Genomic DNA, 22,084 nt, shown 5'->3' on the forward strand with positions numbered 1-22,084 from the left:
TAACATTTTCATTTTCTTCTGCCATTCAGGTTTTTTTTAATTTACAAGAGAAAGTAAAAAAACAAAAAACTATATATATATATATATATATACACACACACACACACATACATACACACACATACATACATACATACATACATACATACATACATACATACATACATACATACATACATACATACATACATACATACATACATACACACACATATACAATACATACATATACACATACATACATACATACATACACATAAAAAAAGGCAAACTTTAAGAACTTTATACAATTTGGGAGAGGTAACGTGTATACATAAGACTATACAGGAGAGAGGTGATATGAGGATTCCCAGTTTGTGGTAGGGAGAGTGTGAAGGTTCCCAATGCATGGTAGGGAAGAGGAGTGTGAGGGTAGAGAGAGACGGTGTATTAAAATCTAATTAATTCAATATCTCCACAAAATCTGGCCTTAAGGGCCTCACATATTTGACCCACTTGGTCCAGAATTTAACAAACTTCTTTTTCTGAAGACAGAGGGAAAAAGTAATCTTTTCCATAACATAAATGTCATTTACTATATCTATCCACTCCTGTATTGTGGGGGGTTCAGGAAGTAACCAATGTCTTGTGAGTGCTTTTTTACCAGCACATGTCAAAATACCAAATAAATATTCATCCGGCCGTCCTGCCTGGAAATCAGCATTTCCTAAGAATATTGTGGAAAATTGCAAGGGCAGATCATTATTAAGTATGCTTTTCAATGCTTTGTGAAACTCTGCCCAGACAGGTCTTATCATTGGGCACGCCCAGAATATGTGCCAGTGGTTGGCTTCCTGAAGTCCACACTGTCTCCAACATTTGGTGCCCCCCCCATCAATATGTGCTTTCTGTTTTGGTGTAATAAAAAAATCGACTAAAACACTTCCACCCAAACTCCCGCCATATGTGGGAGTTGGTGCATTTCCAATGGAATTTACATACATCAAGCCAATCATCATTTGATATTGTAAAGTTACCTTCTTTTTCCCATTTTTCTTTGATGTATTCTGTAGAGTGAGATTTTTTTGTCATAAGGCCTTTATAAAATCTCGAGACAACACCCCTATTTGAGTCTTTTTGATAGGCACCAATAAATATCCTCAGTATAGGATCATTAAAGTCTGTTTTATCTTTAATGTTATGTTCAAAATCATTACGGATCTGGAGATACCTATAAAAATCAGATTTTTCAAGATCATATTCTTTCCTCAACTTTTCAAAGTCTTTTAAATGTCCCTTTTCTGTTAGGGAATATAATGTTGTTATTCCTTTTGAAATCCAGGACTTAAATCTATTATCCATTTTATTAGGCTTGAACTCAGGATCATAGGCACACCATTGAATTATTTGTAATGTATGGCCCAGTTTATATTCTTCTCTTATCATATTCCAGATTTTTAGTTGGGCGTTAACCCATGGATTTTGCACCTTATCTATAAACCTTCCTAAATCTTTGTGAGCCAATACTGCATGAATTGGAGAATCATTCATAATGGAGAGTTCAATGTCTTTGCACCTGGCATGAAATGTTGGGTTACATATGTTGATTAAGGGTTTAGTCTGAGCTGCATAGAAATAATCCTTGAAACAGGGTAATGACATTCCTCCTTACTCCCTTGGTAGTTGTAGAGTTTTGAGTTTAACCCTGGGTTTTTTTCCCTGCCAAATAAATCTGGAAATGATCTTATTCAATTCGGTGGATTGTTTTGAAGAAATTTCTACAGGGAGTGCTTGAAATAAATAGAGATATTGTGGAAGGATGTTCATCTTTACAGAGTCAATTCGATGACTGAGACCAAGGAAAGAGACAGCATTCCATCTATGTATGTCGTTTTTAATTTTTGTTAAGAGGGGACCATAATTTATCTCTGCCAGTGTTGAGATTTTTTTCGGTAAGTATATTCCTAAATATTTCAATGAGTTCTGATTCCAATTAAGGTGGAATTTTTCCCTAAGGTGTTTTGAGGGTGTATAATTAAAAGCCAGAATTTGCGTTTTCTTTACATTTAGTTTGTATCCTGCATATCTACCAAATGTTTCTAGGAGTTTCATTAATTCAGAAAATGAGTTCGGGGGTTTACTTAAATAAATCAAAATATCATCAGCGTACAATGCCAGTTTGTGGTCTTCTCCATTTATGCAGATGGCTTTGATGCTTTCAGTCTGCCTTATCCACTGTGCAAGAGGCTCAATATAAAGCGCAAAGAGTAACGGTGAGATTGGGCACCCTTATCTCGAACCACGCGCTAATATAATAGTGTCTGAAAGGTACCCATTTATTTTAATTCGGGCTGATGGTTTATTATATAATGTACAGATGCCCTTTACAAAGTTTTTGTGTAGGCCAAATTTTTCAAGAATGTTGTATAAGAACGGCCAACTCACTGAATCAAAAGCCTTCTCAGCATCCAGACTAACTAAGAGGGCTTCCAATTTATAATGTTGGATATGGTTTAATATGTGCAATGACCGTCTAATATTATCGTGAGCTTGTCTTTGTGGGATAAACCCAGTCTGGTCATTATGTATAAGCTGGGGAAGGATCTTTTCCAGTCTTTTGGCAAGGATGGCTGTATATAATTTGTAATCAATATGCAGCACTGAAATTGGTCTGTATGATCCACATTCTAATCTGTCCTTTCCCTCCTTTGGGATAACCGAGATAACTGCCTCACTCCATGATGGAGGCATTTTAGCATCCATTAAACATGTATTGCAAGCCCGAAGAAGGTTTGGTATTAACTCGAGTCGAAAAGCCTTATACCACTCTGACGAGAAGCCATCCGGACCGAATGACTTATTCGCTTTGAGCCTGGAGATTGCACTGTTTAGCTCTGTCTCAGTTACTGCAGCTGTTAATGTTTGATTTTGTTCCTCTGATAGAACAGGTAAATTGAGAGAATCAAGGAACTTTCCAATTTGTTGTTCGTCCTCTAAGCGGGGTTGTGTGTACAAGGACTTGTAGTATTTTTTAAACGTTTTTTGTATTTCATCTTGTTTATATTGTATGGTCTTAGAGACCAGGTCCCTTATTTTGTATACTGTGTTATCCGCTTGTTGTTTTTGTAGCTTCCTTGCTAAAAGTTTACTTGATTTTGAGCCTGACTCATAGTATTTCTGTTTGTAAATGTCATCTTTTTTTCAATTTCCTGTGAACACAATATATTTATTTCATTTCTGATTTTCTTTATTTTTGTCATCAGATTCGGTTTTTGTTCCCTTTTATGTTGTGTCTCAAGATCTTTTAATTCTTTATTATGGTTTATTAGTCTTAATTGTTTTTCTTTCTTTTCATGTGCACAGAAAGATATAATTTTCCCCCTAACGACTGCTTTTAAGGTATCCCATACTATAGCCGAATCAACCTCCCGCTTATCATTCTCTTCTAGAAACATTTTTATTTCCTCTCTCATTTGAGTCTTAAATTGTGGGTTGTTTAGGACACTTGTATTTAGCCTCCACAACGTTCCCCCCGGGTTATCTCTGATATGTATAGTACAAGAGAGAGGTGCATGATCAGATAAGTCAATACTTCCAATATCGCAACTATGCATTCTATGGCGGTCTCTCTTTAACACAAAAAAATAATCTATCCTTGAGTATACATCATGGGGGCATGAATAAAAAGTATGATCACGGCCTGATGGATAAAAAGCTCTCCAAAGATCTAATATGCCCGGTTCTGCCATTAGAACATTAATTTTCCTATGTAATAACGTAGCAGATGAGATTTTTGATGAATCTAGTTTTGGGTTGAGACGTATGTTCCAGTCTCCACCGCATATGACAATTCCTGTGGCCCCTATCATCAAATATTTTTCTGTAAAAAGCAAAATCACTTCCAGGGGGGACATAAATGCTACCCAGTGTTATGATAGTGTCATCTATTTTTCCAGAGACTAATATATACCTCCCTTCCTTGTCCGAAACCTCTGAAAGTTGTTCAAATGGTACTTTTTGTGATACTAAAATTGCTACGCTTCTTCAATGACCTGATTTATAGGATGAATAACACACCCTCGAAAACCCCATTCTTTTTAGTTTTTCATGTTCTGATGAAGTGAGATGCGTCTCTTACAGGAGCACTATCAGTGCATTTTCCCTTTTCATTTTTGACAGTATTTGACTTCTCTTAGCTGGGTTTAAAATCCCATTCACATTAAATGAAATAACTTTAAGGACTTGCTTATTCATAGTCTCCTACATTGGATACTACAAATAAACCTCTCCCGATGTCTCTACTAGCATTAGATTTGTACAACAAAAATATCTCTCCCAGGGAAAAAACATAAAACAAGAACCAAGTCAAAACAATTTTTAACAAAACACCACCGAAACAGTTATGAACAGTTGTTTCCGATGTCGAGGCTCGTTTCAAAAGAGCCTTTCGGGGCTTTGTAAAGTCAAAGCCCCCATAAGGGAATGTCCCACGTTGCAACAGAGGTGGGGCCCTAAGGTGTGGCCGCATGCGAGGCAATGTCCAAATAAAGTTGTAAATAATAGTGAGATTATAGAGAGAAGAAACAAAAACAAAACAAAGCAAATTGTGAACAGTTCGCCAATTAACAAGTCCCGACTCTTTTAATTAGTTAGAAAATAGAACTGTAGGATTTATATGTAGCTATGTAAATAACCATGGAGAGGCATAGCACTCAGAAATCAGATCAAACTTATCTGCATTTGGGCCAAAACTGTAGACCATCAGTCTCCTGTTGCGGGGGATCGCCTTCTGAATTTCAGGAGATTTTCTTTATATTGAGAGCGGAGGTTTTTCTTGGGCTGTGTGCCGCCTTCCGCTGAGTTGAGTTCTTGATCTACACCCCGGTCGCGCCGTCTTCCCGCCGCCTGCCAGGTAGACAGGAGACCGATCTCTTTTTGACGCGGAGAGGCGGAGGACTTCACCATAGACACTGGGAATCCTCGTGAAGCCATATCCCTCGTTGCCTCCGTAGCATCCTTGTATAGCCGGGTGCCGTCGTCGTAGAAGACCCGCATCTTTGCAGGGTACGGTGTCTGAAACCTTATTTGTTTTTCTTAAAAACTTTCTTGGCTTCGGCATATTCACTACGTTTCATAAGCACTTCCGGGGGGAGGTCATTGTCGACGTAACAGCGGACATTTTTGCAGAACGCTTCTTTTTTTCTGCCAGGCTCTCCGGAGCACCTCCTCTTTCGTCCGATAACTCCCGAACTTGACCACTATAGATCGGGGCTTTGCCTGCGGGCCGCTGGGCTTCGGTGCTAATGCCCGGTGTGCCCGCTCACTTCCGAGGTCTCTGACACGGGGAAGGTCCAGCGCGCTTTTAAATAAGTTGTCTATAAAGCCAACCATATCGGTGCCCTCTTTATCTTCAGGTATTCCGTAAACCCTTAAATGATCTCTTCGCGCTCGACCCTCCTGGTCTATCAGCCTAGCTCCCAGGTTAGCCTGACGCTGTATTAGCCGCTTGATTAGCATTGATGTGGCTTGAAGCACGGACTCCATTTCGTTAATTCTGCCCTCTGCCTGGTCCAGTCTGTCGTTTGTTCTCTTTAGCTCTTGTTTAATGTCGGAGAGCTGTGCCGCCTTGTTGTCTCTTCTGAACTCCCGGAGTTCGTTTACACCACATTGCAGGCTAACTTCGGGGCCATCTTCGCCATGTGGCGGAGATGAGTTTGGGGAGCTACCTCGGCTGCCTCATCTCACTTCGGGATCGTTTTCCATCACGTTTTCCATCGTTGTCCTACGTCTAGTATTACCCCTTTTCTTCACTGTTCGACAAAAACTTCACAAGGGTTAACAGAACTAAAGTTTTTGGGGTTATTTCTCAAAACCGTCAGGGAGCTTGAAAATTAGGCTGCCATTCTCTCGGTGGCAGAACCGGAAACCTAGCACTAGAGTCTTAAACTGGATGCAAGCAGCTACTAGGCGCCAGTGTAGGGACGTGAGAAGGGGAGTTGTGTGGGAGAACTTAGGGCGGTTGAACACCAGATGAGCTGCAGCTTTCTGAACAAGCTCCAGAGGTCTGATGGCCGACGCCGGGGCGCCAGCGAGGAGGGGGTTGCCGTAGTCCAGCCAGGAGATGACCAGAGCCTGGATGAGCACCTGTGCCATCTTGTTGGTGAGGAATGGGCGAATCCTCCTGATGTTATAGAGGAGAAATCTGCAGGTGCAAGCAACCGATGCAACGTTTTCAGCAAACAACAGTTGGTCATCCAGGATCACACCCAGATTCCTCACAGTCCGAGTTGGCGTCACCACGGTGTTGTCAATGCATATGGCCAGGTCTTGGTGCGGGCAACCTTTCCCCGGGAGGAACATCGCTGCACTAGCGCTTCCTCTGGTCAGTCGGGGCGCCTGTTCGGGGGGGAGGGGGAACTGGGGGGAACAGCGTGATCCTCCCACCCGCTACGTCCCCCTGGCAAAACTCCTCACTATCAGGTGAAAAGAAGCGGCTGGCGATTCCACGTGTATTAGAGGAGGCATGTAGTCACCACGGATCGGCAGAGGGGACGGAGCAGCAGAGTGGGGTAATTGGCCAGATACAATTGGGGAGGAGAAAAAAAAGGGAGGGGGGATCCAAAAAAAAAGATAAAATGAAATGTAATAAAATATGTTCCACTTCTTTTTTAAATCGATGGGACTTTTTGTAACAGGACAGAGAGATTGCAGGCGGTAAAGAGTGGAGACAGAGATGAAGACGTACATGCACAACCATGCTGGGCCATAGATGAGGTCTGGGCCAGTTGGTAGGGCCAGCAAAGGCCTCAAAGCATTTTTTTTTCTGAAAATTTCCATTTTCATAACGTATATAAAAGTCCACATACATGAAGAGGAAGTTGTGTCTGTCCTTAGGTCTGCGTGGTATTCGGCATCTGCTTAGGCTTCTGAATCGCAGCGTATATGCTTCTAGAATTGTTGTTGTCACTGGTCTCGGCAGAGCTCACTGGTCCAGTATGACGGCGTACCACGCTGTAGGTCGTGAACAGATCTGAAGTAGATCTTGTATTCTGACTTTCAGACTGGGGAAAAAATACATGACACCTTCAGAAACATGTGATGGGTATTTTTAGTTAACATTTTACTTTACAGTGGCCTCAGTCCTAACCCAAAGTATTCTACAGTAGGCATACAGTATACGCTATGAGTGCCATGTAATGAGTGACAACGTAATAATCTTACATGTTACTTTGGATTTCATCAATAACACTTTCACTCACAATAAGGTAACCACGTAGAGTTAAGTACAAAGAGTAAATGGACTAAAATAGTTATCTTGAGAATACAGTTTAACAGCTGGCAGAAATTTTGCTAAGTATTGGTTTTGTATTACACTGATGGCTGATGTAATACTTTCTTTGATGTGCTAAAATTAAATTTGGACACATTTTGTTCCCTGAGTTATCCTGGTATACTCATACTGTGATGAAAATTATGCGGCTCTAGCTAAATTATTGGCGATTATTCATATCTATATCATTAACCAGACCTTTGTTTTGCAGTTAAATACTTTGATACATCAGGTTTGAATTGTTTGTGTTTATTCTGACAAATGATGGTTTCCTCCCATATCCAATGACGTTCAGGATTAGGTATCAGATACTCTGGCCATTGCCTATGACCAAGGCGCCAGACTCAGATCTCGGGTTGGTCAATGGGTGCTGTATTGTGGCTATCCACTCAAGTAATTAGTACGGGTCAAATGCAAAGGAAGAATTTCTCTATGGTGATTTATGAAATTTGAGTCGGAATTACATTTTAACTTGTTAACACTATAATTTAATGTAATGTAATGTATAATGACTGCTGGGATAGGCTCCAGCATCCCGCGACCCGAATTCGGATAAGCAGCTTGGATAATGGACGGATGGAACTCTACAATGTATTTAGAGAGATGTCTTTTAATAATAAGCTAAATTTTATTGCATAGGGTCCGCGGTGGTGTAGCGGTCTAAGCATCGGCTTTGTGTCCATGCAGTTGCCCACTGGGGACTGGGGTTCGCGCCCCGGTCTCATCAGATCCGACTTTGGCTGGACTCGATGAGGCAGCAATAATTGGCAACGCTGTCTTTGGGAGGGGAGTGGAGTCGGCTTGTGTTTGTGACATGAATACGTCTCTGTGTGTGTCGGAAAAGCAGTGGTTCGGCCTGGATTCACCTTGTCACGAAGGTGGTGAAGCGTCTCCTTCGAGACTGCCGGCCGGAGAGATGCAGTTGGCGAACACATGCAATACGAGGGTGGGCGTTTGAACTAAAATAGGGATCGATTGGCCACGAAATTGGGAGTAAAAGGGAAAAATCAGAAATAAATTTAAAAAAAAAGAAATTTAATTGCATATTTAGAACTGATTTCCATACCGCAGGTTATACAAATCTCAGTCTGGATAAAGGCTATGGTAATATCCAATTTACTTTTCTTTCAGCTTCCTTTCCTAGAACAAATGGCATAACTGACTATGCTTACTGACGCAGCTGACTCTATTTATCTATAATGTCAGGGCAAGTTTTGGTTTAAAAACCTTGATATCAAATTTCAGTCATCGGAAAACTACACAATGATGGCAGCAAATGATAGCTACTGAGGCTGTTTGAAAATGGCATATGTCACCAGACATATATATTTGCTACTCTCCTATTGTCTTATCATTTATCTCGCTTACTTCAATGTGTTATTGTTATTCACATCACCGAGTGACAGAGATTTAAGATTTAGATTTACACATAGAACCTTTAAAGGTATTAACCTTTTATTGTCGATCCTGCTTTGTTTTGATTTTATGCTGTCTGATACAATGCTGCTTGTCTTTTAACTGTGTTCTGTAAGGTGTCCTTGAGTGCTGAAAGGCACCCACAAATGAAATGTATTATTATCATTATTATTATATGGGTCAAATAAAATCATCTTCCTTGATGTGACTTAAAGCTCAGGACTGATGCTGAAAATATGTTGAAGCTTACCTGAGAAGTAAGATGCGATGGATGAGTTTCTATATCAGAAAAAAAAAGCAGTGCCGTTATTTTTTTTTTCCTAGGGATCTTTCATTTGCAAATATGTGTTAACAAAGTGTTAAATCTACTACAGCACTAATACTGCTACATTGGGATAGAGTAGATTTAGCCAAAAAAAAAATGAGATGACTCCCTGTTAAAGTCTTTATTTATTCCTTCTTCCTCTTTTGTCTTCTTTAGTCTTTATTTTATCATGTTTTCTTTACATATATTTTTATATTCATATGTGTCACTTATTATATATTGTATTTTAAGCTTGTGCAGCACTTTGGTTCAACTGTGGTTGTTTTAAATGTGCTATATAAATAAACTTGACTTGACTTGACTTTACTGAGGCCTTTACACACCAGGAGCATTTTTTTTCATGCAATTAATTTGCACATCAATATATTTTTTCAAACTGTTGTTTTTGTCATGAGTACTTTCACACAGATTGTGAATATTATGCAGGAAAAAATAACCTTAAAGCGAATTCGGGGGCAGCCGGGAACCGCCGCAGCCGGGATGCGAACTCGGGACTCCCGCACCACGGCAACTACATTAACCAGTCGACTAAAGGGTCCAACCTGTTAGCCAAGGGCTAGCGAGTCAACTCATCCGTAGTCGTTACACTACCCCCCCTCCTTCAGGAAGCACGTCCCCGTGCTTCAGCATACCAGCTCTCTCACGCCTCTGGGCGCACTCGCTTCCAATGGCCTCACGGTCTCACCATCCCACATCTGACACCAATGTAGTGAATTCAGGGGGCAGCTGGGAACCGCCGCAGCCGGAACATGAACCCGGGACTTCCGTACCATGGGCGACTATGTTAACAAGTCGACTAAAGGGTCTGACCTGAGGGTTAGCCAAGGGCTAGCGAGTCTACTTATCCGTGGTCATTACAGTATTTTTTTTGGAATGAGGTCAATTTTTCTGAGTTTTCGCGCCGTGAATAAAGGCATCATCCAATCATGTCAGATCACCTCAAAACTCCAAACGACAATGGCGGACCTGTTGATTGTTTGTGTTTCTCATCACCCTTTGTTGTATGACAAAGGACACAAAAATCAAGGGCAACATGTGGAGGAGAATCACTGAATAACTAGGCCATCAGGATAGTGAGCAGATTATGTAGTTTACTTTTGGACATTGGCGTCACCAGGTAATTTTGCCGGGGCTTAAGCCCCGAACGCCTTGGGTGTAGCCCCGAATATAATTTTAAATTTAAGCCTATGTTTAGCCTGAAAAAAACATAATGTGTGTAAATGTCCGGTAGTCCATGATTAAGACATGTACTTTGAATGTAAATAAAGTGCCAGAGTGAATAAAAAGGCATCAAAATACAGTTGTTTATCAAAACAATTTTCTGGGGGAGGATCCCCCAGACCCCCCTACAGAAGTCTGGGCTGAGCCCCGAATGTCCTCAAATGCTGGAAACACCCCTGCTTTTGGATGTAATACAGTTGGTAGTAAGGCAACCAACCTTTCCTTGCTGACCCTGAGCCGGTCGTAGCGCGCCACAACGGAGGAAGAGCACCCAGTGGGGGGATGGACCGGCAACGCTGCCAGTATGAATAGATTTGATGTGGAATATTCGCACGTGAGTATTTCGCATTTTCATGTTGTTTATTCGTCACGTCCCCGGTGTGTAAAGGCCTTAACACAGCCAGTCCTAGATAAAGAGGGGTTAGTAACAGCCTGGTCAGTGGATTAACTTCTAAATGTATGGGGCTTGATTACAATTGTAATTTCATTTTTTACTCATACAGACGTACACTTTACTTATAGTCCAGGAGGTGGTAAATTCAAGAACTCTGCCACCCTCCTGGAATTTCAATGTAAAAACTTGCTCTATATGTGTATGGTGTGGCTGGGGCTGAGAGAGCCACAATTGGCCCAACTGGTCAACTTCTAACTATAAATCTGTGTATGTTGTATGTTATAATAAGGTAGTATTAGGCGGGGTGAGAAGGTTGTGAATGTAAAGACGCACTGAACTTTGTCAACAGAAGCCTGAAAAAGTGAATGGCGGGCTGTTGCTTACAGCCAAAAGGGTCATATTCATTTATACATTGTGAAGAACTAGAAGACCAGAAGGAGAAATTAGAGATTTTCAAATGACACTATTTAGAAATCATCTGTAGGTTATTTTGAATGTCAATGAAGGCCCACAGCTCACCCACCAGCGCAATCCTTCACATCTGAGTGCTTCCTGACCAAACCTCGAGACACAATTTGACTTTTTGCAACACGATTATCAAATGTTTAAATGATGCATAGGACTGGGACTTACCTCGTACCCATACCCTTGTTCGCTTGCGATACAAGATGTAACCAAGGATGATGGCGAATACGATGCCAACAACTATGACAGGTACCACAATTTCCAAGACATATGGGCTATTTCTGTAGTCTGGAAAAGACAAACAAGCAAAAAAAAAAAAAAAAATCAGGATTATCAGTGTGGTCTTCAGTACAACCAATACAAAAAGAACACACCTGCTTTGATCTGTGTAGTGTGCTGTACTCATGTGGTTTTTGTCTTACTTTGGCCTTCACAATGTGGCTTGATTTTCGCAGTGTCTTTGCTGCAGCTGACCTGGTTGCTATGGTTACAGGTGATTGACCCATTTGACCAATACATATGGAGGGACCCAGTCTGGGTCATGACCTCTGAACTCTCTGCTTCCTCCTCATAGCAGATTTGATTGGTACATCTGAAGGTGTTGTTGATGACGAGGGTGCCATCGCCACAGGTCACAGTCAGGTTACAGGAGTCAGGCGTGGAGGAGACGGAGGTCACTTTCAGGACAGCAGGGGACACTCGCTCTGGAGAGAAAGGGTTTGAAAGGTTTTACAAACAGAGCAGCAGTCATTTCTCTCCAGCAAAAGGTGAACATTGAGGTGCCTACCTTGGACTGTGACATTATATGCAGGAATGTTTCTGTTTTCAGAACCAGTCACCTCTGCCTGGTAAACTCCACTGTCAGCCTCTGTTACATTCTTCAACAGCAAAGTGTAATTTTCTTTGAAAAACTCAAACTTTTTTTGGTCAAGAAAAACCTTAAACTTTGAATTATCAAAAAAGTATAAGATTATATTTTGCGATTTATTCAATGTCCATTTGAGAAGAACATCTTCTTTGACAACAGAATTCTCCTGGACACTCAGATATACATCGGCTCCTTTAAGGATGAATGTGTGGTTCACAGGGTCGGATCCTGTGAAATTAAAAGACAGATCAGATGATTAAAATTGCATGTAAAAATAGTACATACCAAGTATCAAATGTTTGATCAGTGTTGATATTTGTGAAATTCGACTTTTGTGAAAACTATAGAAAAGCTAAAATATAAACCTTTCTGAAAATCAAATAGATGAGAGGCTTCCCATGCAGGGCTAAATGTAACCATGGAAAGGACTCTGACCTGCTTTTGGATAATTGTAAATCATCAGTGTTATTTGCCAATGATTTATATACATCTCTGCTAAGTTTTCAATCAAAAAAAAAAATTCAAGTTCTATTTGTCAAATGCACAACAATTCAGCGTGGCAGACATTGCTGGCAATGAAATGCTTAGGCATCAGTTCAACCTCAAAAAGTTAAAGAATATGATAAAAGTTAAAACTAAACGTAAATCTAAAAATCAGCATTATAAAACAGAATAACACTATTTACAGTCCAACATGAGATCTAAAGTTCACAGTATTGACATGCCAGAAAAAAACAACTCAAAATTAAACTAAGATCACACATTTAAAATCTAAAATTTAACAACTGACAGTGCAAATGCAACAGTATTTACAGAGGTATGGAATTGTAATAAACTATGTAAACTGTTGCAGTGCCACACGCCACCAATCCCGGCAGTGGGGCCACTGGTATAGCTGCCTTCTTATAAGACACTGATTTGTTCAATTTATATTATTTTACTATTGTGTTTACTCTTTGTATTGTCTGGGGTTTGTCTTTTACCTATTTGTCCTTGTCTGTTATGGACCCTGAGTCTGCAATAAAGTCTCGAACTGAATTGAATTGAATTGTACATAGTGCTGGAGTGGTATAGCAGAAAGTGAACAGTGCAGAATAAAGCGAGTGTACATTTTGCACGTGCGCTAGAGAGAGAGATGTGTGTGTGTGTGTGTGCGTGCGTGCGTGTGTGTGTGTGTCCTCAAGTGTCCAGAGTTTATATGTTCAAGTGTCTTATAGCTTGTTCTCCAATGGATGATAATGTTAAATCATCTACTTCAATCATCGCCAGAAAAACACACACCCCAAAAAAAAAAAAAGCCCAACCACTTATTAGCATCTCATCCTTGTTCCATAATGCTCAGCACTTATTTCTTACATTTAATTTCATCCTGCTGTTCAAACAGACTGGTGGACAATCACTATCCATCTCTAAAGCACCGGTTGTCCCATCTTTTTTGGTCCCCCCCCCCTTTTTTTTCTCCCCAATTGTATCCAGCCAATTACCCCACTCTTCCGAGCCATCCCAGTCGCTGCTCCACCCCCCTCTGCCGATCCCGGTAGGGCTGCAGACTACCACATGCCTCCTCCGATACATGTGGAGTCATCAGCCGCTTTTTTTCACCTGGCAGTGAGGAGTTTCACCAGGGGGAGGATCACGCTATTCCCCCCAATTCCCCCTCCCCCACGAACAGCCACCCCGACCGACCAGAGGAGGCGCCAGTGCAGCGACCAGGACACATACACACATCTGGCTTCCCACCAGCAGACACAGCCAATTGTATTTGTAGGGACGATCGACACGGGGATTTGAACTGCTGATCCCCATGTTGATGGGCAATGGAATAGACCGCTACACCACCCGCATGCCCTTTCCAGCACCATGTCTACATGTGTTTGTTTCTATGTTGAATGTGGATCATTCCTGGGTGAACTTGGCTGCCTGTTTTCTCTCTCGCTCCATCTCAATCAATTTCTACCCACACCCAGATATACCTCAGTACCAAATCCCCTCACAAACCACCCCTCTCCCACATCGACTCCTGTCTGTCTGCAATTAAAGTCTGGATACAGCAAAACCTTCTCAAACTCAACAGTGACAAAACTGAACTCTTCGTCACTGGCTCCAAGTCCACTCAGCCAAATCAACAACCTTTCACTCACCATCGATGGCACTACTGTTTCCCCTTCCTCCTAGGCACGCAACCTTGGTGTGATCCTTGATCGCACCCTCTCCCTTGAGCCATATATCCGCCAAATGGTCAAATCCTCCTCCTACCACCTTCTCAACATTGCAAAAATAAGGTCCTCTCTCACATGCCCTGCTGCTGAGATACTGATCCATGCCTTCATTTCCTCCCGCCTTGATTACTGCAACTCACTCCCCTATGGCATCAGTGCTAGCTCTATCAAGAGACTCCAATTGGTCCAGAATGCATCTACCCGACTTTTAACTTTCACCAAATCCTGGCACCACATACCCCAGTCCTAAAACACCTCCACTGGCTACCCATCTCCCACCAGATCAATTACAAAATCCTGGTTCTTACTTATAAAGCCCTTCACAAACTGGCTTCCCCATACCTCACCGACCTCCTCTCCCCCTACCAACCCTCTCGGTCCCTCAGATCCACCTCAGCCTCCCTTCTCATTACCTCCAGGTCCAACCTCTACGGCTTTGGTGACCGAGCCTTCTCCAGAGCAGCTCCCAGGCTCTGGAACTCACTTCCCCAAATCATTAGAGAGTCAGAATCCCCCCCAACTCTTCCAATCCCGTCTCAAGACACACCTTTTCTCCATTGCCCTCTTGTGAACAGCGAACTGATATGAGACTGTATTCAGTAAAGACTGAGTGTGAGTATGTGAAACCTTACAAGGTGATGGTAAAATGCAATGGTGTTAGGATGTACATGGAGGTAGATACCAGGGCAGCAATGTCAGTTATCTCAGAGAGCCTGTACAAATCAAAACTGAAAGGGTCGAAATGGCATTCATGTGATGTTACACTGAGAACATACACAGACCAACTGTTAGCTTTGTTGGGTAAAATCCTAGTGAATGTGCAATGTGGGAAACAGCATTTACAGCTGCCCTTGCTAGTGACCCGTGGTAAAGCACCGGCGCTGATGGGGCGTGATTGGATTCGAGTGCTCAACTTAGATTGGTCAAAAGTGAATCGCGTTGCCGCATCTGACCCAGTGGAGCAAGTGTGCTCAGAGCACAGAGCAGTTTTCAGTGCAGAGCTAGGCCGTGCAAAAGGCGTCACTGCATCCTTGCGTGTATAACCGGATGCTATACCAAAATTTTGCAAAGCGAGGCCAGTGCCTTGTGCACTGCGTGAAGCCGTGGATAAAAAGTTAACCGAACTCGAACAACAGGGAATTATCTCTCCTGTGCAGCATAGTGAATGGGCTGCGCCGCTAGTGTGCATTCCGAAAAAAGACGGATCAGTGCGCATTTGCGGAGATTATAAGGTGACGGTAAATCAGTGGCTTGATGTAGATCAGTACCCACTTCTCATTCTTGGATAAAGTGCCAGTGTCCTCACAAGAGATTGAAAACAGACAAAGACTGATGCAGTACTACAGAGGGTGAAGCACTTCACATTGAATGGTTGGCCAAAGCATTTGAATGAAGATGAGCTAAGGCCATACTTCATAAGAAACATTGAAATGACTGTTGAATCTGACTGTGTGATGTGGGGTTTCCGGGTAATCATACCAGAGGTGTTAAGACCACAGATGTTACGTGAATTGCATGAAAATCACCACGGAATGGTTAAGATGAAGGCATTAGCCCATAGTCACTTTTGGTGGCCAAACCTTGATTCTGACATAGAATCACTGGTAAACCGTTGTCAGACATGCCAGTTAAACAGACACCAACCTGCCAAGGCTCCTGTTCACAATTGGAGCTGGCCTAACCATCCTTGACAGAGGATACACATAGATTATATTCAGAAGGGAAAGTTCAACTTCCTAGTGGTCACTGATAGCTATTCACGTTGGCCAGAAGTAGCTTTAATGAGTAGCACTACATCTGAAAAGACCATAGAAGTTTTGAGGGGATACTTTGCCACTTGGGGTCATCCAGACGAACTTGTGTCTGATAATGGACCACAATTTGTATCTGCTGAGTTTGAAACATTCCTGAAAAACAATGGGGTGAAACACATTAAGAGTTCTCCTTACCACCCAGCTTCTAATGGGGCTGCAGAGCGTTTGGTGCAGAACCTGAACAGCTCTTGAAAAGGGAAAGAGTAGCAATGTGAAATTGCAGCACTGCATACACAATTTCCTATTCTGTTATAGGAGTACACCACAGTCTACTACAGGGAAAACACCTGCAGAATTGTTTCTCAGACGTCAATTCAAAACCAGGTTGTCTCTCGCCAAACCTAATTTCACAGAGTCCATGCAACAGAGACAGGACAGTCAACAGTCCAAGCAAGCAGATAAGTTGGCACAAGTCAGACACTTCCTACCAAAACAGAAGGTGTTGGTTCGAAACCACAGGGGAGGGGCAGGTGTTAAGTGGGTGCCTGGGTACATTGTAAAGGCACTTGGTCCTGTCACATATCTTGTAAAAGTGTATGGAAAGGTGCACAAGAGACATGTCAATCAAATGATCAATACTGAGATTGAGAACTGTAATGTGTCAGATGAATCTGATGATGATCTGAGGGTTGTTCCAAATGTATCACATGCATGTGTAGCAATGCCTGTAAACATTCCAGAATCCACTGAGAGGGTTGTGCAGCAAGGATCCAGTGATACTGCTCCCTCCTCAGTTGCAGAGGGTGTCCAGAGGCCGCAGCGGCATGTGAAGCCGCCTGATAGATTAAATCTGTGAGAACCCAGTTGTTGTTATAACAATGTAATGTTGAAAAGATGTAAAAAAAAAAAAGGCAAAGAAAATATTGTTGTACTGTAAATGTACTGGGTTCAGATGTCAGGGGAGGAGTGTAGTGTATGGAGATACACACGAAAGCAAATGTTTTTATTTGCAGTAATATGTGTTTTATGTTTGACCTCTGACCCTCGATGTCTATTGGTTGTGTATGTTGTATAAATGTACACACGCCACTCTGGTGCGCAGCCCTTGGAAGAAGACAGAGCCAGAGGGTCACTCATGTGTTTTCGTGCCTGCTTAACGCAGTCGTTTGTAATGTTACTATGGTCTAGCAAATAAAAGAGGAAGACCAAGATACACCTTGATCGTTGTATAATTCAGTTATCCTGTAGATACATGACAGGACACTGCTGCGGGCTGCCCACATTCAGGTCATTGGTCGGGACTCACCTCTTCAGACTTCATCTGTGATTTATGTGATTTATTAAGTTTGTTTTTCTTTCCCTTTTGTATCTGTCTGAGTCAGAGAGTACTGCTGGCATCATGTGTGGCTGCCGCTTCTCCCTCTAGTAGCCCCCATCCCATCCACCCCTGTGTTATGTTTATCTGTTGTCTTGTTTCACCCCGTTTATTGTAAAGTGACTTTGAGTATTACAAAAGCGCTACATAAGTTTAATTCATTATTATTATTTCTTTCACATTTCCTGTTTTACATCCTGTAGAGCCGGGTCCAAACTATGGACCTAGGGCACTATAGGGCAGATGTCACTTGATTGACAGTACTATGTGGGCTGTTCCGAGTAGGGCGATCTTCTGGACTACACAGATGTTGATGTTGCCTGGGATACAGTTGGTGAACTTTTCCATTCCCTTCTTCATGACGCCTAGAGTTCCGAGTTGTTTCGGTCTTCGTTCCCCACATCCTGTTGATTTCAATCTCCAAGTCTTTGTACTTGGTCAACTTCTCTGTGACTTTCACTGAGGTGTTTGTTTCGGTTGGTATTGCCATGTCGATGAGCATGCACCTCTTTTGCTTTCTGTCCCTGATAACAATGTCGGGCTTGTTGGATTTTATCTCTCTGTCAGTGTGGATGGGCTGGATATTATTATTATGTGGATGGATATTATTATTATTATTATTATTATTATTATTATTATTATTATTATTATTATCTCTTTCGCTCTCTTTATATATGTAACTACTCCCAAAGTTTTACTTCTGGTACAGACAAAACTATGTTCCGACTGATGGTTGACAAGTGTATTATTATCTTCTTTCACAACTGAGTCTGTTGGCCAATAGCCATTTCTTAGCAAAATACCTTTTAGTGTCCATGAGGATTTAGTTAGCCATTTAACTTATCAACTAAAACTAGCATCAATGCCCTCTTGAAACTTGCATTCACATTAACTTGTGAAACAATAAATGAATTACACAAAAGTAGAATGATCAACAATCACATACTGTGTGTGCCTTCTGGCCAGAAATTTAGGAGAGATTACTATCTTTTAATGTCGCACTGATACTCTTCTTTTGCAAAGACACTTTACTCCGTTTTTTTTTTTACTTTACTCCGTGTGTAACTTCAGATGGTTCCGGCAATGTACGTATTTCCTCTCAAATTAGTTAACTTGATCACATGACCAGTATCTTGCCTATTCAACGTAACTCACTTATCTGAACAGTAGGTGTCATTATTATCCAAAACATTGTGAAACCAAAAGTTATATTTGCAAATATTATTTACAATATGATTACACAACAACACTTATTATACTAAACAAACTATTTCCTCTGGAAAAGTTTTTAAAGATATTAAGAAAGAAGCACATTTTTCTGCTACAGCTACACTGCCACCAACATTACAAAGATTTGTTAGCCATGTTTTGAAAAGAATTAATAAATCTTGTAATTTTCTCATAAACAGGTAATTAACTTTCACATATCATATGCTATTTCAAATTTATGTAATCTGGTGGTAAAGGAGTATTAGTGTAGAATGTAAAGGAATTAATTTAAATCCTTATAAACTTGGAAACCACGATTCAAGTCCCTATTTCTGTTAGTGACATGTATGCTACTGTCGCTTTAAGAATGGGATGTGTATCGCTGACGCTATCACGCTGTCAGGAAGTGAACAATGTTCGATGTGGCCACATTTTTTTTTTGGGGACCGTGCAGAGCAGAGAAGGCGAACAATTGCAGACCAGATGATGGCGAGGGTTTTGTGTCCGCCATAAGAGCTTTCAACCTTTGAGGTTTGTTAAAACCTTTTACAAATGTAAATCGGATGATAAGAGTTTTGTTTGAGTTGCATATGTATGTTTGTGCATAAGAACAAGAGTTAGCTAATTGATTTCGCTGTTGTAGACTTCAAGACAATAGGCTAATGCTAGTACAACAGTAGGCTAATGCTAATACAACAGTGTAATGAAGATTGTTTTATTTTTATATTTTCTCATTGTATTTTCAGTTGTGAATACGAAGAGTGGTGTATAATACTGTTTATGTTCATCCATAGAAGCTGCCACTGCCGTATTTATTGTATTTGTATTTATACAAGTATTTTTTTGTATTTCGAGCTGCATTGAATTGAAACAGCTGTTCCCTCCAAAAAAACCCCTCTCACACCCACAGAGTTAAAGTGGGATGTTGTGAACCCCTTACCCTTTTATCTATCCATATTTTTACTATCGGAATAAAGACCCTAAAATTATATTTGAATGTCCTGTGTGTAATTCCCCCAGCTTCATTTAGATGAATTTATAAAACAACATCTTGTTCTAAATGTTTAAGACATCTTTTTTTTTGTAGCATTTCAATGGTGGTTTAGGAATTACTCTCAACAAGTAACACTAATTTTTGAACCGGACGCTCAAGAAAAGATGGTCGCGTCAAACGTTCACCTTTCTTTCCTAAATTATTTTGTTCTATTTGAACTTTAACCTTTTGCACTAAACCATTTCAGCTCTTCTTCAAAGGCTTCAGCTCTTCTTCAAAGGCTTTTCTTTGTGCTGCCTTGATGAGCGCAAGAGCGGCTACTTCTTTCCTCTACACTAATGGGCCTTGACCAGTCTCTATTCGCCAGTCTTTGAATCCGAGCAATAATGTTGAGGGCTGTATCCCAATCTGAGAATCTTGACAGCCTTTTGAGAAAGTGTCTCTTTTAAAGGCACCTGTTTTCAGGACTTTTACCTCTGGGTCACCTACAAGAAGCTCTGGGGATCTTTGGTTTGTGACAATCTCTCGTGAGCCAACTTGACTTCATCGGGTCTGCCACCTTGAGACCCCTAGATGCATGGTCTGCTGTATTTTGACCTGTTTCAACATAGACCCACTGTCTTGGATCTGTTATGTCCCATTCTCTGAATGCAATTTGCAACAAAAACATAAAAGCGTCGGGCCTCATTCTTGATGTACCCCAGCACCACCTGTGAATCAGTCCAGAAAAACTCCTGATCTATTTTCGGTTCGAGCTCTTCTCTAAGGATATTACTTACTGCAGCTGCTATGAGCTGAAGGCGTGGTATGCTGACAACCTTGGTGGGTGCCACACTGGCCTTACCCATGACCAGTGCACAATGCACTTGCTCATCAGCAACAATCCTAATATATAAACATTGCCCATAAACGTTAATGCTGGCATCTGAAAAATGATGCAGTTCAATTTTGTTGGACTGTGCCAAGGTTCTCAGGAATAAAGTAACTTGGTATTTGAATTTTTTGAAGATTCTCCAAGTCATGGAGCCATGTTTCCCACTTTGGCTTTAGTTTTGGGGGAAGAGGATCATCACATCCTACTCCCCGTTTGCACATCTCTTGAAGCACTCTTTTCCCTGTCAAGATGTAGGGAGAGAGAAGTCCTAATGGGTCATATACACTCCCAACCGTTGATAGGATTCCTCGCCGTGTGGGTGCCCTTTCATTAAGGATGACATTGAACACATCAGTCTGTATGTTCCACTTTACTCCCAGTACATTCTGCATTGGAAGCTCACAGTAGTTCAGATCTACATCCTTCACCACACTGGCATGTTCAGTCTCTGGAAGAGCATCCAAGACTTCTCTGTTGTTGGACACAAATTTGTGTAAACGTAGTTTTCCCTTTGCACAGACTTCTTGTGTTTCAGTGACTAGCTGGTTGGCTTTCTCGACCGAATCAATGCTGATAAGCCCATCAGCCATGTAAAAAATTTGATGGATGAAGCTCGCTGCCAATGGGCAATCCTTTTCATATTTACTGGCAAGGTATTTCATGCCATAATTAGCACACCCCGGAGAGGATGCTCCTAAAAAAATACGCACTCACATGCGATACTTCTTGGGCTCCCTTTCTGTGTTCCCATTTTCCCACCACAGGAACTTCAGCAAATCCCGATCTGGACTGACATGGAAGCGGTGGAACATTTTCTCCACGTTGCTAATAATTTCAATTTGGTGCTTGCGAAATCTACACAGCACCCCAGTCAGAGTATTAGTTAAACCCGGTCATGTGAGTAGGTGGTAATTTAGAGAGGTGCCTTCCAATTTGGCAGAGCAGTCAAATACAACTCTAATATTTTCAGGTTTCCTAGGATGACACAACCCATGGTGGGGAATGTACCATGTACTGCCCTCTTTTGGTGTGGCATCTGTTTCCTCTGCATCGCCATCTTTAAAGAAACCGTCGACGAATTTCTTGTAATCATCTTTGTACTTGGGACTTTTCTCCATTTTTCTTTTTAAATGGTTCAATCTGACTGTAGTGACCCACTTATTGTTAAGAAGGTCTGAATGCTCTCTGAAGGGTAGAGACATTTCCAGATGTCCTTGTGCATTTTGTTGAATATTCCCATCCAACAGCTGTAGAAATTGAATATCTTCTTGAGATACTGTCCTTTCTCTGGGGTTGGTGTCCAGAAAATCTGTTTCCAATGCCTTCATCAAAGAGGCAGGTGTGACAGATGGAAGTTCCTTTACAGAAATGCGAAGGCAGAATCCTGTCACATCCCTTGAGCTAGTATGAGGTGTTATAGATCCCACTACACTCCAGCCTAAATCAGTCTGGACAGCATATGGATCATAATCCCCAGATATCACTTGTTTTGGTTTCAGGGCCCTTGCGCAGTCGTAGCCAATTACAAGTCCTACAGGAGAGTTCAATAGATCTGGCATCTCTTCTGCTATGCCGGGAAGGTGAGTCCACCCTTTCGCTGTTTCACGAGTGGGAATACTATTTTGCTCCAATGGGACGTATTCTCAAGTGTATGTGGACCC

The 22,084-nt window shown here is 41.6% G+C and overlaps 1 protein-coding gene across 1 annotated transcript; it reads right to left on the minus strand.

Moving 5' to 3' along the window:
• Positions 1-6,869: 6,869 nt before the first annotated feature.
• On the minus strand, positions 6,870-21,541 carry LOC130124396 (uncharacterized). The gene is made up of 7 exons (XM_056293852.1): positions 21,439-21,541; positions 12,141-12,226; positions 11,918-12,047; positions 11,553-11,834; positions 11,299-11,418; positions 8,976-9,004; positions 6,870-7,040 (listed from the first exon to the last, which is right to left on the minus strand). Exons 1-7 carry the CDS (start codon positions 21,539-21,541, stop codon positions 6,870-6,872), a joined length of 921 nt encoding a protein of 306 aa, XP_056149827.1.
• Between the last annotated feature and the right edge of the window lie 543 nt (positions 21,542-22,084).

The sequence above is a fragment of the Lampris incognitus genome, chromosome 14, assembly GCF_029633865.1.
Source record: "Lampris incognitus isolate fLamInc1 chromosome 14, fLamInc1.hap2, whole genome shotgun sequence".
In the NCBI taxonomy this organism is placed as follows: Eukaryota; Metazoa; Chordata; class Actinopteri; order Lampriformes; family Lampridae; genus Lampris; species Lampris incognitus.